We start from the raw sequence: 14,735 nt of genomic DNA, 5'->3' as shown, positions 1-14,735 counted from the left end.
GATCTCCCAACATTTGGAAATGGGGTATGGGATACATTTTACCTCAATGTTAGCAAATTACACCCTCATCATGCCCCCAGAAAAAGCAGAAAATTATCTTAAATTGAATCTAAATGTATAGTGCATAAACATACAAAGGCCATAAGTACTGGCTATGAAATTGCCTGTAAGAGATATCTGGAGGGTGCTGCTAATTTGGCTCAGTACTTAAATTCTGTGGTTCCATAACATAAAAACACACTTTGTAGAAAACAAAGATAGACTCTATGACCACAATTTTGTTGACACATGATGGTTATGTCTTTTTGAGCTTGTTGGAGATCTTATTCCACAACATGGCCATTTTTATGGAGTTGGCCCACTTTGCAGTCATAACTCCACTTTTCTACCAGGCCTTTTCTCGGCCTTTTGGAAGTGGACTGTGGGCAATTGTGTCATTTATCCCTGGGAACATTTGTGAGGCCAAGTGTTAATGTTGGATAAAAAGTTCTGGCTCACAATTGGCTTTCAAATTTATCCTTAAAGTGTTCTGTTGGGTTGAGCTCAGGGATCTGTAAAGGACAACCAAACTCCTCCACACCAAACCCATCATACCGTGTCTTTATGATCGCTTTCTTAAATGAATACTTGTCAACAGTTATCAGTCATGAAGTTGTTGCTGTCACGGATATATGAGGATAGATGCGCCAGACTGGAAGATTTGGTAACTCTTAGCATTCCAGTCCTGGAGACTATAATCAATATTTTACATTTATATATTAGTTATTGACTAAATCCGGATGACTTCTCTAACATTTACTACGTTTAACTTTACTGGTCAATTTAGTTCAGAAAATAATTCCAGATTCAGGGACTGATCCTGAAACTTCTGGGGGATGGTAAATACCATTTCTCCTTTTCATGCAAGGTCCCCTGAAGCATTTGCCCTTGCTCTCTGAGGAATTGCAGCTTTCTGGCATCATCTTGTAAAATGCAGAACCGGGAAACCTGCACTGCATGGGAAGGGCTCGTCCACATTTCTGAGTGTGGGGCAGAAAAAACAAAAAAAGGGCAAATATTTTTTCACCTGGGTATATTTCCAATTAGTATTAATGGTTGACGTCTAGCTTGTGCAGAAAAGAGATAACTTTACTCCAGAGTAAGCTGAATCCTTCTAATGTGTCTCACACATTCCCCCTATCTGACACAGCAGATCCTCATGGGAGGGTTTTACTGCTGTCAATCCAGAAACCAGTGGGTGGGGCTTGATGTATCCATGTACTGATTAACAGATGTCAGTGAGCAATTTTTTAGGAGGCAGTTCTTCAGAGTCTTTGTTATTAGGGGGATGGTATATAGGTAGGTGGGCAGGTACCCAGTGGATGTAAGTTACAAGTGACCCTCTTGCTGCCCATGAGTTTTGGTGAGCCACATCTGTGGCCATTAAGTCACCTACTGACTATTATTTATCCTTCTGTGGCACCTTTATTTTGAAAATAACTTAAAACAAAATATTTTTCTGGAGTGTTAATAGTTGTCAATGTGTGCTTGAATCCTGTACGTTTGGTACCCATATTCAGTATCATCATAGGTCAAGTGAAGTTCTTTTGGGTATCACTTCATACAAATACTCTGCAGAACTCCAAAATACTCTTTTCTGATACAGACCTATCTTAAATCAAATCAAAGCGCATGCTCCCTGCTAATTGGACAGCTCTAGCTCAGGGGTGTGTCAGACATTTGCAGAGAAGCCACTGCTTACACCTAGGGAGCAAAAGTCCTTTCCTTCAGCATGCTGGCAGGGGACAGGCTGTTCTACCTTCTGTATGACGTGACACCTTTGATTCTGATGGCCCTGGAATTTCTTTAGCTTATTTAAACTCAATGTTCAGATGATCTTTACATTTCTATCAGCCCTGAGTGATCATTAACTGCCTCTTCCGGTCCTTCAGAGGTCGTATCGGCTCATCTATTGATCCCAAAAGACCACAGACGTTATTGGATCTCTAGGATAGTGTGCAATGCTGATTCTCTTGTCCAACCTTTATCCACTTAGCTGTTATTAACACATCTTGGCTATTGATGGCACTTCAGCGATCAATCTACGTAACTGCGAACGCTTAACTCTTTTACCACCCTGAGCGCTGAGTCGTTATTTCGTTTAACACTCTTTAATTATAACAACAACACCAGGGCGAATATTGATCTGTCCCTGGCCACTGGATTAAATAACACCGCATGGCGAGCAGATACAATGGATCCTCTCACCATTTAATAACCTATACATTGAAAAGCTTGTGCTCATGGCAAAGCCTGGGGATGTAGCTCTGACCTGGAGCACTGTAGACTCGAAGTCTGTAGTATTTCCAAGGGGTTTAGATGGGCAATGGCGGGAGTTGGTAGTGGTGGATGGTCACAGGAAAGAATAGATGGTGGGATGGGAGGGCTATTAATGAATTGACCATTTTTTTGCATAATAAGGAGGCCTCTTCCCACCAACCCAATGCAATTGTTCCATTGGAAAACAAGTCCCGTTGTCTCAAGTGTATAGTGACACAGAAATGATAACTTGATACATTGTTTACAATGGTAAATGAACTTTTAACACTTTTTACTTGCTGAATTTTTAAATTTAAAAAATTGTTAATATTTGAACAAAATCTTGTGGCCATGCAGAACAAAGCAATGGGTTCACTTATGCCCTCCATAACTTCAACTGTACCAACCCTTCACCCCCCAGGAGCTCCCTTGGCTGGTGGGAGTGAAGAAGAATTCATAGATATAGGGGATCGTGGGACTCATTCCCCTTTTCTGATTCTTGGCATACATAATTGGATGTTAGCTCGATCTGGCAAATGATCAATATTTTTCTGATAGAAAATCAATAGGAAAATATTGATTATTTAAATGCAGAAATACGAGTGCTGCCACCACTAGTTTTGTACTGCTTGATAAGGCTATTACTTGCCCACCACGCTTGACAGAAAAAAAATAATAAGCTTTCCTGAATATTGTTAGACATCAAATAGCAAATCTATTAAAAGCGATGCATGACATCACACAGCTTGTGATTGGCCTATGAGGAATGTAAATGTTTGGTAATTGGCTGCTGAAGAATCCAGAACAAAATCTTGACTCCCATGCATGATCTTGATTGAAACTTGGAAAATACACAACACAGTTTCTTCCTTTCATTGGCTCATTAAAGCAAAAGGAAAGTTGGTATGGGCATCTAGACAGTCAGTATGTAAACTATGGGAAAAATGTATGAAATAATTACATATATGATTCTGCGCTTCAGTAAGTTCTGTTTTTCTTAGTCCTCCTATACATAGCTTTCTTACCTGGTTGATCCTGCCTGTAAATCATTCTACTTCCTTTAAGAGAGTGACAACTATGTTCATTCTTAGTAAAATCACAGAGCATTGTTGTCACCCAATGGCAAGCTAATGGAGTTGTAGCTGTGTAATGGAGAAACAAAACAAAATGGAGAAACTTATGACCGGCCTTTGCTCATGTAGAGGCCCACTATAGAGTTGGGTGATGGATGGGTTCTGCATGAGCAGATCACACATTCACTTTGGATTGTGCACCCTTCAGTAGCCCTGCAGATATGGCAAATGGAGCCACAAACAGTCTTCAAAGTACTGCGGGTGTGCCAAGTGTATGTAATCCCATCTGTGAATTTCTTCAGTTCTGTCTAGTGGAGATAATTGCAGTCGGAGCGTTAGTGTTACCGCCTTCCTTATCTACTGTGCGGTTCCTGGGAAAGGAGCCATCAATAGTTACAGTGAGTTGGCACGAGCTGGTGTGTTGTCCGACTGCCTGTCACAGCCTGAATGTAAAAGAAATACGGAGAACAAAACCCGAAATCAGGCTGCAAGACAGTAAGCAAGGCTGAGTCATAGGCTGCATGGTTGTATAGGCTGCAGAAAAGGGAAGGCAAACTCTCTGTCTCTTCTTCCCAGTAATCAAACTGCACATGTACATGTGTAGAAAGGAGGCTGCAGCAGGGGCATTTCAATTTCCTAGACAGAGCTAATCATATACTAGATGCAATATAACAACCCTTGTTATATAATTCAGACTTTTCATGTTAACAATTCTGATCCTGCATTGGCATGGTTTAAATCTGATCCTGCATTGTCATGTTATAAATCTGATCCTGCATTGGCATGCTATAAATCTGATCCTGGGCTGGCATGTTATAAATCTGATCCTGTGTTGGCATGTTATAAATCTGATCCTGGGCTGGCATGTTATAAATCTGATCCTGCGTTGGCATGTTAAAAATCTGATCCTGCGTTGTCAGCCTCTGGCATGCTGAGTGTGGATCAGAGGCTTTTATTATCTTCTTGCGCCCAATGTAAACCCGATCGGCCATTGCTAAATTGCTTTCATGGGTGATAAGTACATTGAAGGACCTGTGTGATGGCTACAGAATAGGATATCCTGTTGCAAAATATTTATTGGCAGATTTTAGCATTATGCTTGCAAAGAAAAAAATACAACAAGTAATATATAAATATTCCAAGCTGTGTCCGATCTACATGAGTTTCTGTACCTGGCATAATGTTCTTTGGCGAGTTCCATCTGTCACTGGGGTTGGTTTACTAATGAAGTATAGACTGTTCACATAGCAAAGTGAATTTTCCCCTAGCAAGGCATATTTCATTTAGCTGAGTAGGGGAAGTAGTAAGTCCAGCCAAATGACCGGGCATAGGAAGTGTTCTTGTAGCACGATCTTCTCTATGCAGCTGCCACTGTAGCGTGAGGTGGCCTTCAAGATCAGGTTTAAGGTTTTAAGGCCAGGTTACATGTTAAGGGTTTGGTTTATTGGTTCAGAATTTATGTTAGGGGAAAGTTCTTCATATGTGCCTAAATACTTCCTGTGTCTCCGTTGACCCCCATGTCACTTGTGCCCCCAGTCCCTGCCTGGGTCACCTGCGGTCCCCTGTGTCTCCAGTGACCCCTGTGTCACCATTGTTCCCCCGTGTCTCCAGTGATCCCCCTGTCACCGCTGTCTATTTCTGGTGCTTGACCCCTGGCATTGTTCCTGACTTTCCTTGTTTGCTGCCTGTCTCAGCTCTGGCTTTTTTTGACAATTATCTTGCCTACTAATACAGTACCGCACATTGTTCTTCCCAAGGACCGCTACCTAGTAGCAGTTTGCAGTGTGACATCCTCACCTTTAGATTTTGTGCCTTAGCCCTTCTTAGAGCTAACCACCATTGAGCAAGCCATAGCGCCCCTCAAGAGGTTCCGACTCTCCAAGTGTGACACCTTTTAGTGGCCAATTATTTGTACCACTAGACTTTAACATTCATGGTCAGCTGGGAACCCTTGTTTTTTAACACTTTTTTGGCGCCAAATGTATTATACCAAGGATTATTGCACGAGTTTGGAATTGTTGGCACCCATTTTATTGGATGTACACCAATGAAGCACCAAGCTCTTTAATGGAATAGCAGCACAGTCTTACAGCCGTACAGCAACATCACAAAACCATTTCATGATCTGTCACCAGGAATATGCTCAAATCTTTCTTCAGCTGTTGAATGACCCATGAGAAGGGCAGAAGCTTTGGAGAATTCAGCTTTCACTCCTGCAAGCTCTCGGGATATAGTTAAACCGTTTCCACCAGCCAAAGATGGTAGGTTTCCTTGGCAACCACGCATCTGTTGTCTAGACACTTGAGCTCTGCGGGTCTCCATTGCCGTCACAACCTTTCTATTCACAGCCCTGGGTGCTCAACACTCTCAGCAGTCACATTGCTGTCCCTGGGTGACAAGATCTGCAGAAGGAGCGGAAGGAAAGTATTTTTAAACCCGTCAACTGGGAAAATACAGAAAAATCTGATCACTCAACTCAGTCGGTCTCAGCCGGTTACAAGAATTTACATAAGCCAATGTTGATGCAATGGAGTCATTCAAGATGGTTTTGGGTGGCTTGGGAGTAGCTGAGTCACTCATCAGAACAGAGTATTTCAGGAGAGTTTATTTAAGTTCAGGAAAGTTTATTTAAGTTCAGGAGATTTTATTTAAAGATCTTTCCTGTGCTAGGGGCAATTAGTTGCATTTCGCTGCACACTGTAAGAGCCACAGAACAAGCATTACAAGCAACAGCAAGTATCTTGAGTCCACCTGTCTGATAGATTAGAATGATCATCCAGCTCGCTCCTCCCTTTCCGTGCTGTCCTGGGGTATTTCCTAAGGTGGTCCCTCCAGGAATGCATTTGTGTTGATATAGTGTGTGTAAACTGATAAATTATCTTCTGTTAAACATGGTGGGATTACAAAGCAGTTTAGTTAGCCATGCAACAATGGGGTTCTGGGAAAGGTTGACACAGATGGTAAGACAATGTGCCTGCACAATTGAGACACAATTCAAAGGAGATGAACTTAGTGATTTATTGTGCTGTCCTTAGTGACGGAAGAGAACTGATAGCAAAGGTTATTAATAAACTTTTAAAAACAGGGTCAGCATAGGGTAAGGGAGGTATGTGGCATGTTTTAAGTTTGCCCAGAGTTCAGTGTTAAAACAGGAGATAAAGTTGATCTGATTTTGGTGAATATGAGAAATAAAGGGTTCCATGCACACTATAATGTACTGCTGTGAATGGGAATCATGAATAGCTCTAGATTTGAACAGGGTCACTATGCTGAACTGCACTAGTAGTACAGAGATTCCACTCCATCTTCCTTGCACTGCAATATGTCCTCTACCTTTGATTAGTCAATGGTCTTAACGACTGGCAGAGAATTTGGACTCGTCCTCCTGGCACTCCATGGAAAGATCTTTTGCAGCCCCTGTAATGACATCACAGTATGGGATTAAGGTAATAAAAAAAGAAAAGATGGATGTCTGAGGATACTTTAAGTCCTGGCAACAGTTTAATTTAAATTATTATTATAATGATACAACTGAATTACATTGATGGCACTGCAGATCCCACTACAGCCTGAAGACTGTAAAGCTTACTTTAATAATGAAGCCTCCAGCCTACATGTGATTGTTATGTCATAGTAGGCGCATAGGCGAGTAGGAACCAATATGAATTGTTCCCAATCAATAATCAGGACCCAGGATGTCAGTAATAGGCAGTATTAAGAGCAGGCATGTTTGCACGTGTCCTCTGCTGGCCCTCAAAGGGCAACATGTTAAAAGACAATTATGTACAGTTTGGAAAATGAATATTGGTTTTGGATAAATTTAATTTCATTGATACCTTTAAGGAAATTATAATATTTGCATCCAATCAAATGACTTCCTGATGATAGTGCTTGATGTATCTGCCTGTACCTTTTAGCACCGAGAAGACTATTTATTGAACTTGAAGGAATGCCGTCCCAAACCTATAGAAGAAACATATTACCATATAAAACATAAAAACATATAAAGAAGCAGACGCCTATCCTTGTAGCACTCTCCAGACATTTTGGGCAAACAAAATAAAGGATTACGGCCAAATATTTCCGATTTGGTTTAATAATTCCAGTGCAGCCGCTACCATTCTGCTCACCAGTTCTTGTGATTTTTGGATAGGCCTTGTTTCACTGTTGGAGGTATGAATTTCTAGCCACAAGCCCACCATAAAAACCATTTCTGCCCAGAATCCTCTGGACTATAGATGACGGTACCCAGATCCCACTAGTTTCTGCCAAGTCTGAGCTGATGAATTAGATATTTTTGATTCTCCGTTAGCTGTTTCTTTAGTTCTGCAAAAGAATTCGTCCAGCAACGTGGGTCTAAGCTCTGAACATTTCTACCTGTGGGAGTCCCCAATGATGCAGGATGATCTCCCCGTGCCTTATAGCTATTATCCAGTTGGAGCTAGAGGTTGTGGTTGTTTCCGATAGTTGTTTCCTAAAACTGGAGCCACACAGATGTAGGGATGGGAACTGTCACTCTTTTAACTCATTTACTTAGACAGGAATTAAAAGGAAGACATAGTCATAGGGGCCTTAGGTGTAAAAAGAGCATACAAAAACTAAATATATACAATGTTGTAAAATGTTCCATATCTACATGACTCAAAACTTTTTTGTAGTTGTATTTTTCTATTCCTGATGGGTGGACATCAATACCAGTACCATTTACAAAACTAATATAGTATCCCTTTAAGCACTCCCCACTCTACATATATATATTTGATATCTTTTGCGTTTTGCTTGTACGTCATATATAAAGTATACAATTGAATTGACAGCAATTTTAGAAATTCTAGAAATGTGAACCTATGTATTACAGCTCTCTGAATGCTTCCCTGGAAGTTACTAAAGCAACAGCTTGTCAAATGTACATTGTGGCGGAGTCAGCCGGTGAAAAGATTCCTGAGTTATTGTGAAGAGAACTTTTATGGATGGAGGGGTATATGTGCTTTATTGTATGGTGTGAATGGCTCTGTCTAGCCATTAGGCTAATTACCCTTTCAGGGCTGTAATTTCGGCTGCTCGCTGAGAGCTGTTCCACATTTCAAGACACAATCTTTTATTCTGATACTGTAAGAAAAAAAAATAGCCATTATTACGTTCACATCTAAAGAGCTATCTTTATTGTAGAGTTCGAGAAAGTGCTTTTTTTCTCTTTTATGGCTAAACATGGGGCACATATAAAAAGACAACATTTTATCATTATGTATTCAAACGTCTTTATATCTGATTCCTGTATTTTTCTGCCTAACAACAAAGAGAGAACGGCAATGTTGCTATACACAGTGGTGGCAGTCTAACATTGTAAACATGCTTACAGGAGGGGGGAGGACAAAAGTCAACAGTGGAGCTGCTGCTTCATTATTGTTTAGTCATAGGATGGGGCAGGTCCAGGGTCTAACTGGGCTGCTTGAGGGAGGTTAACACTAAGTGAATGTTTGGGTCTCCTTCTCTTTTTCTTTCTCCTCTCTTCCCTTCTCTTCTCTTCTCCTTCACATTCACTCTTTTCTTTCCTCCCACCTATTCCTCTTCTCTTCCCCTTCCTCTTCCTCTTCTTCTTTCTATTCTCTATTTTCTTTTTTCTTCTCTTCTTTTTGTCTTTCTCTTTCACTTTCTCTTCTCGTTTTCTCTTTTTTTTTATCTCTTTCTCTCATTTTATTCTGTTTTTTGTTATCTCTTCTTTTTCTCTTCTCTTCCCTTTCTTTCTTCATCTCCCTTGCCCACACCTATTCTTTCTCCTTCCCTGCCTCCAGTTTTTCTTTTCCTCTCTTCCCTTCCCTTCGTCTTCCTCTTCTTTTCTCTTTTCTTCTCTTTTTTTGTCTTTCACTTTGTCTTCTCTTTTACTCTTTTTTATCTCTTTCTCTTTTTTTGTTCTCTCTTCTTTTTCTCTTCCCTTTCTTTCTTCATCTCCCTAGCCCACACCCATTCTTTCTCTGTCCCTGCCTCCCGCTTTCTTCTCTACTCTTGCCCTTCCTCTTCCTCTTCCTATTCCTCTTCTCTTTGTCTTTAACTTTCTCTTCTCTTTCTCTCTTTTTTTATCTCTTTCTCTCATTCTCTTCTTTATTTCTCATTTTTTTTGTTCTCTTTTCTTTTTCTCTTCTCTTCTTTTTTTTCTTTTTTTTTCCCTTTCTCTTTTGATTCTCTCTGCCCTTCACCCTTCTTTTGTATCTTAACTTCCTTTCTTTTAACATGTTACATAATTAGCTTGAAGCAATTTTATAGCAAAAATGTTTTCTTTAGTTTTTGATAGAGTATTTGAAGGTAAAAAATGTATTTTAGAATAAAAAAGCATAAAATGTCATGTCATGTTACTGCAACAAGGAAGTAAGAAAAAATCTTAAACAAAAAATAAAAGTATTTTAATGTAATGAAGTAATGTCTTCCTTAAACAGTTGTCACCAAAAACACCAAAACCAATGTTCTCTCATTGCATGATTCTCCATCAGATTTTTATTCTGGCAACAACTGTAACAATTTAGATTTCCTATCACTTTCTTCTTCAATACAAATGTCACCAGGACAAACAGGGTGAATCTCCCCACTGAGAACCTAGACACCAATTAAAATCTGACATGAGATCTATTCCTTCCTTATGGTATCCAAAACTAAAAAGACAAAGTTTGGGCTTTATATTTTTAGGGACTTTAGGTCAAAATGTAGATTTTCTCTAAATTCAATCAGTATTGATTATGGAAATCAGCACACATTCACTGGTAGAAAATGTTTCAAGGCAATGGGTTTCCAATGGCTGTGACTAATTCCCCACCATTGATGGTGAATATCAGATTCACTTCCTTATAACCACAGCCCTGTATATTCAGTTCTGTTCAAACAGATTTTCAATGTAGAGCTTTAGGCTGTTTTTATTTTTTTTGTAAATTTTTGTGAGCTGAAAATTCTACCGAAACATTTCCTTCTGTTTGTCTTTAACCTTTAATTTGGAAATGTGAAAATGCTTAAACTTATAAAAAGGTGTTTAGTGAAATGTTTTAGTCCTATAGCATGTTAGCAAGTCCTTGCAGCAACACATTTAAAGGCCGATAAGCCAGGACTGAAGAAAGGTAAAATATTAGTTTTCACTGTTAGGCAAAGCCGTCTTTGTGGTGTTTATTATATTAATGTTTTTCCTCTTTTCAAATCGGTATAGTGTTGTTCAAATTACAGTAGGATTAAATGAGATTAAAGTAATCTGTGTCCTAGAGGAGCTGTAATCTTATTTGCGGATTTATAGGGAAGACTGGTAGGTTGGCATGAAGCAGGATTGATGTATTGTTGGATTACCTGTTCAGTAGGGAAGAAAAACATTTTCCTTTGCCTCCTAATTTTTAAATTTAAAACTGAATATTTTGCAAGTGGTGAAATAAAGTTAAGTAAAAAATAATAAATATATATATAAATAAATAAATTGCAAAAAGTTGCAAATTTGTAAAAAGTTTTATTTGGGATTCTCGTAGAGGTTTTCAGTGAAATTGGCATAGGGTTAAATTTACTTTTCAACTTTAGGGGTTGTGTTTATGAAGGTATTTATAGTTTGAATTTTTTATTTAACTGTTTTTTCTTTTGTTTATTATTATGTGTGTACTGTTGCCTTACACTTTTTATTTAAATTTAATTTTTTTTTTTCTATAAAAACAATGTAGAATGAAAAGGTAATGGGGGTCATTTTTTGGGGTAAATTTAGGTTAGCTTAATTTATTTTTATGTTCTTTTTTGCTTTTCCTATTTTAATTATTAATTCTAATTGTGTAAACTCGCTTTCCATTTTGAGTTTTTAGTTTCTTAGCATATATAAAAAATGGAGAGATTAATGGGTATCCTTTATTTTATTTTGGCAGTGGGAAAGAACAGGTCTCATGAGCTTATTATATTCTTCAAAACTAAAACAAAACAAAACAAATGACCCTACTAATACCATCCCTGTGACTCCAATTTATTTTTTCAAAAATTGATAAAATTTTACTAAAATTGTAATTTTCACCACATTTTCTGGGAACTTACATTGCTCAATTATTTTGCTCCAATCAACATGCAAAAATTAAGAATGGAGAAAAAGATATTTCAGGCTGTAATGTATATATTCAATTGATATTGAGTTTGCCTTGATTTACTGAAGGGAAGGCTGGAGGGCAGATTTATTAAAGGGTAGGCCGGAGGGCAGATTTGATGAATGGGAAGCCGAAGGTTAGAATAAATGAAGGGAAAGCCAAAGGGCATATTTTATGAAAGAAAGGCCAGAGGGCAGATTTATGTTTCTTAAAAAAAATAGGCATTACATTGGTCAGTGATAACTATGATTACACACATTTTTTAGGAAGACATCCAATCACTGATCACTGTCTCAATGTGCTCTTCTTGCAGATGACGTAGAAGGAACCAAACCTAGTGAAAGTGCCCAACAAGAAGAGGCTGCAAGTGACGAAACCAAGGCGGACCAAGAAAATGCCTGAACACATTGAAATGTCCCCCGTTATCTCCTCTTGGACTCCATTGTTTCGCCCTTATGACCCACCCTACCCGTTCTCTCGATCTTCCCCCTCTCCCTTCTCCTCCTCACGTGGGTTCCTCCACCTCACCCCTTACCCCCCTTCTATCTCTCTCTCTGTGTGGCAGATTCTATAACAGGCAGGAAAGTTTCAGTCAAACAGTGTGGCTTAAACATTTTTTTAAGTGTTTTCTTGGTGTTGTTATGGCGAGTTATCCAGTATGGTTCAATCAATTCATTTTGGAAACTCTTGCACTGTATCCAAGTTTAATACCGCCTCCCGTGATCTCTCTGTTACACTGTGTGCAATGTACTCCTCCCGGTTCCAGATCTTTTCAGTGAAACTTTAAAAAAAAAAGAAAAGGCGTCTTTTAATTTTTTGTTTTTGTTCTCTCTCTCTCTCTTTTTTTTATTTTCAGTTTTTTGTTCCTCTTCAATGTGATGGAATGAACTTATCAAAAAACTAAAAAGAAAAAAAATAACAAAAAAAAGAAATATTAGCCCTCCCTACAGTTTGTTTTCCAAAAATAAAGCGATGTGCCAATTAGCGTATATAACCGTCCGCCCCCGTGTGTGTTACTTGTCCTTTCTTGATCTGTTGACGCCACGCAAGAACACTTTGCTTCCTGCCGACCTTCCCTACTGTATCTCTGAACTTAGTTCCCTGTGTTGTGAATGAAGACGTCACTTTAATGGCATTGAGAATGTATGGTTTTTGATTTGTAGCGCACACGGAGGTAATAAATAGTTCTCGGTTCTCAGCCGTGTCCTGTGCGGTGTCTTCCAGGTGAATTCAAAGAAAAGATGAAGTTCTCATGATGTAATGTCCAATTCTGATTTTTGAAATTTGAAAGTGGGGAAGGTGGAACCTCTGTCAATTGGCCAGGGTCAAATTCCATCACCTTAGTCCAACGACTAGGCCCCTGGTTGGAAGAGAGGTTTTATTATTTCCAATGCCTCCAATATTCAAAAAATTTAACAATAAGTATAAAGGTTAAAAAATAAATGGTGTTCTTTATTCTTAAAATCTTTACCCAGAAAACCTTGTTCTGTGAAAATCTATGAAACCAATTTCACTTCACTAAGGGCTTCTGTTCCCTGGCTTAGGCCAATTACCATCTCCTTATCCAATGATAAGTCCTTATGAGAACAGGGGTTCTATTCTTCTCATGCATCGGAAATTGTTAAAAAATTGTTTGAACAACAAGTCTAAAGGTAAAAATGAATGGTGTTTTTTATTCTAATAACTTGTTGTTAGCCAAAAAAACTTTTTCTGTGAACGTACCTGAAACAAGATTTATTTTACCAAGTTCTTGTGTTCCTCAAATTCAAGGCTTGGGACATTTTCCAACCCCTCGTTCATTGACTAAGCCCCGGTGGAAACAGAGGTTCTATTTTTTCCTGTGCCTCCAAAATTCCAAAAAATGGACAATAAGTATAAAGGTTAAAATATAAGTGGTATTCCATATTCTTATAATCTTTTGTTAACCAGAAAACCTTGTTCTGTGAACCACTCTAAAACCAGATTCACTTCACTATGGGCTTCTGTTCCTTGGCTAAGGCCAATTACTATCTATCTTACAAAATGACTGAGCTCCTGGTGGGAACAGAGGTTCTATTTCTTCCTATGTATCCAAAATTTAAAACATTTTTTTAGACAATAAGCCTAAAAATAAAAAATAAGGGGTGTTCTTTATTCATTTAACTTGTTAGCTGAAAAAACTTCTTCTGTGAACGTCTCTGAAACAAGATTTATTTTACCAAGGTCTTGTGTTCCTCAAATTCAAGGTTTGGGACATTTTTCAACCCCTTGTTTATTGACTAACCACTGGTGGGAACAAAGGTTCTATGTCTTCCAATGCATCCAAATTTCAAAACATTGTTTGGATAATAAGCATAAAGGTTAAAAATATGTGGTGTTCTTTAATTTTTAACCTTTTGTAAGTCAAAAAACTTTGGAAACCAAATTCACTTTACCATGGGTTTCTGTTCCTTGGCTAAGGCCAAATAACATCCCCTATCCAATGACTAAGCCCCTGGTAGGAACATAAGTTTTATTTCTTCCCATTTATCCAAAACACTAAACATGAGTTTGACTTGAACTTTTGTGAACCTCACTGAATCCAGGTTTACTTAAGGGCTTGTCTTTCCCACCTTCAAGGCTAGGGACATTTCCCATACCCTTGTTCAATGACTAAGCCACTGGTGTCAACAGAGGTTCTATATCTTCTTATGCATTCGAAATTTTACAAAATTGTTGACAATAAGCCTAAAGGTAAAAGTGGTGCTCTTTCTATTTCTATTAACTTTCTATTAGCCAGAAAACCTTCTTCTGTGAACCTCTCTCACCAAATTCATGTTACTAAGGGCTTGTGTTCCTCAACTACAAGGCTGGAGTCAATTTCCTTCCCTTTGTCCAATGACCAAGCTTCTGGTTGGTGGACCATATTGGAAGATGGATTGTCCTTACTGCTTGTTTGGACAAATAAAGTTTTGGGTTTGTGGGTTGTGCATACCTTTATCCTGTGATGGTGACCATTGAGGGACCCTCATTATACAGTAGATGGCAGCCAATGAAGCTTAGCCTTGGGGTATATTCACACCATAATACATATTACTATAATGCATGGTTACTAAAGAGGTGAATTTTAAAGCAAAGTTTATTTCAGCCCAAATGCATGTCTACAGTGTTCTGCATGAATCTACATTATAGCACATTTTGCATTGTTGGGGATTGTAATGATAGCCTGTGCTGTGTTGTGAAATGCAATGCTCAAAAAATGTATGCACTGCGGTACACTGGGTTATGGTGCCCTTAGTGGCAAAGTAGAATTAGTTTCAGA

At 38.7% G+C, this 14,735-nt stretch overlaps 1 protein-coding gene across 1 annotated transcript in view; it reads left to right on the top strand.

The window, feature by feature from the left end:
- Positions 1 to 12,653, top strand: part of GAP43 (growth associated protein 43) — a 56,370-nt gene extending 43,717 nt beyond the window's left edge. The window contains exon 3 of the mRNA XM_072398414.1: positions 11,769 to 12,653. Within this exon, the coding sequence (XP_072254515.1) occupies positions 11,769 to 11,857 (89 nt within the window). The 3' untranslated portion in view covers positions 11,858 to 12,653. The remainder of the gene's footprint in view (positions 1 to 11,768) is intronic.
- The last annotated feature ends 2,082 nt before the right edge of the window (positions 12,654 to 14,735 follow it).

Source organism: Pyxicephalus adspersus, chromosome 1 (genome assembly GCF_032062135.1).
Source record: "Pyxicephalus adspersus chromosome 1, UCB_Pads_2.0, whole genome shotgun sequence".
Classification (NCBI taxonomy): domain Eukaryota; kingdom Metazoa; phylum Chordata; class Amphibia; order Anura; family Pyxicephalidae; genus Pyxicephalus; species Pyxicephalus adspersus.
The sequence above is the reverse complement of the archived record's forward strand: the minus strand, read 5'-3'. Positions and strand labels throughout refer to the sequence as shown.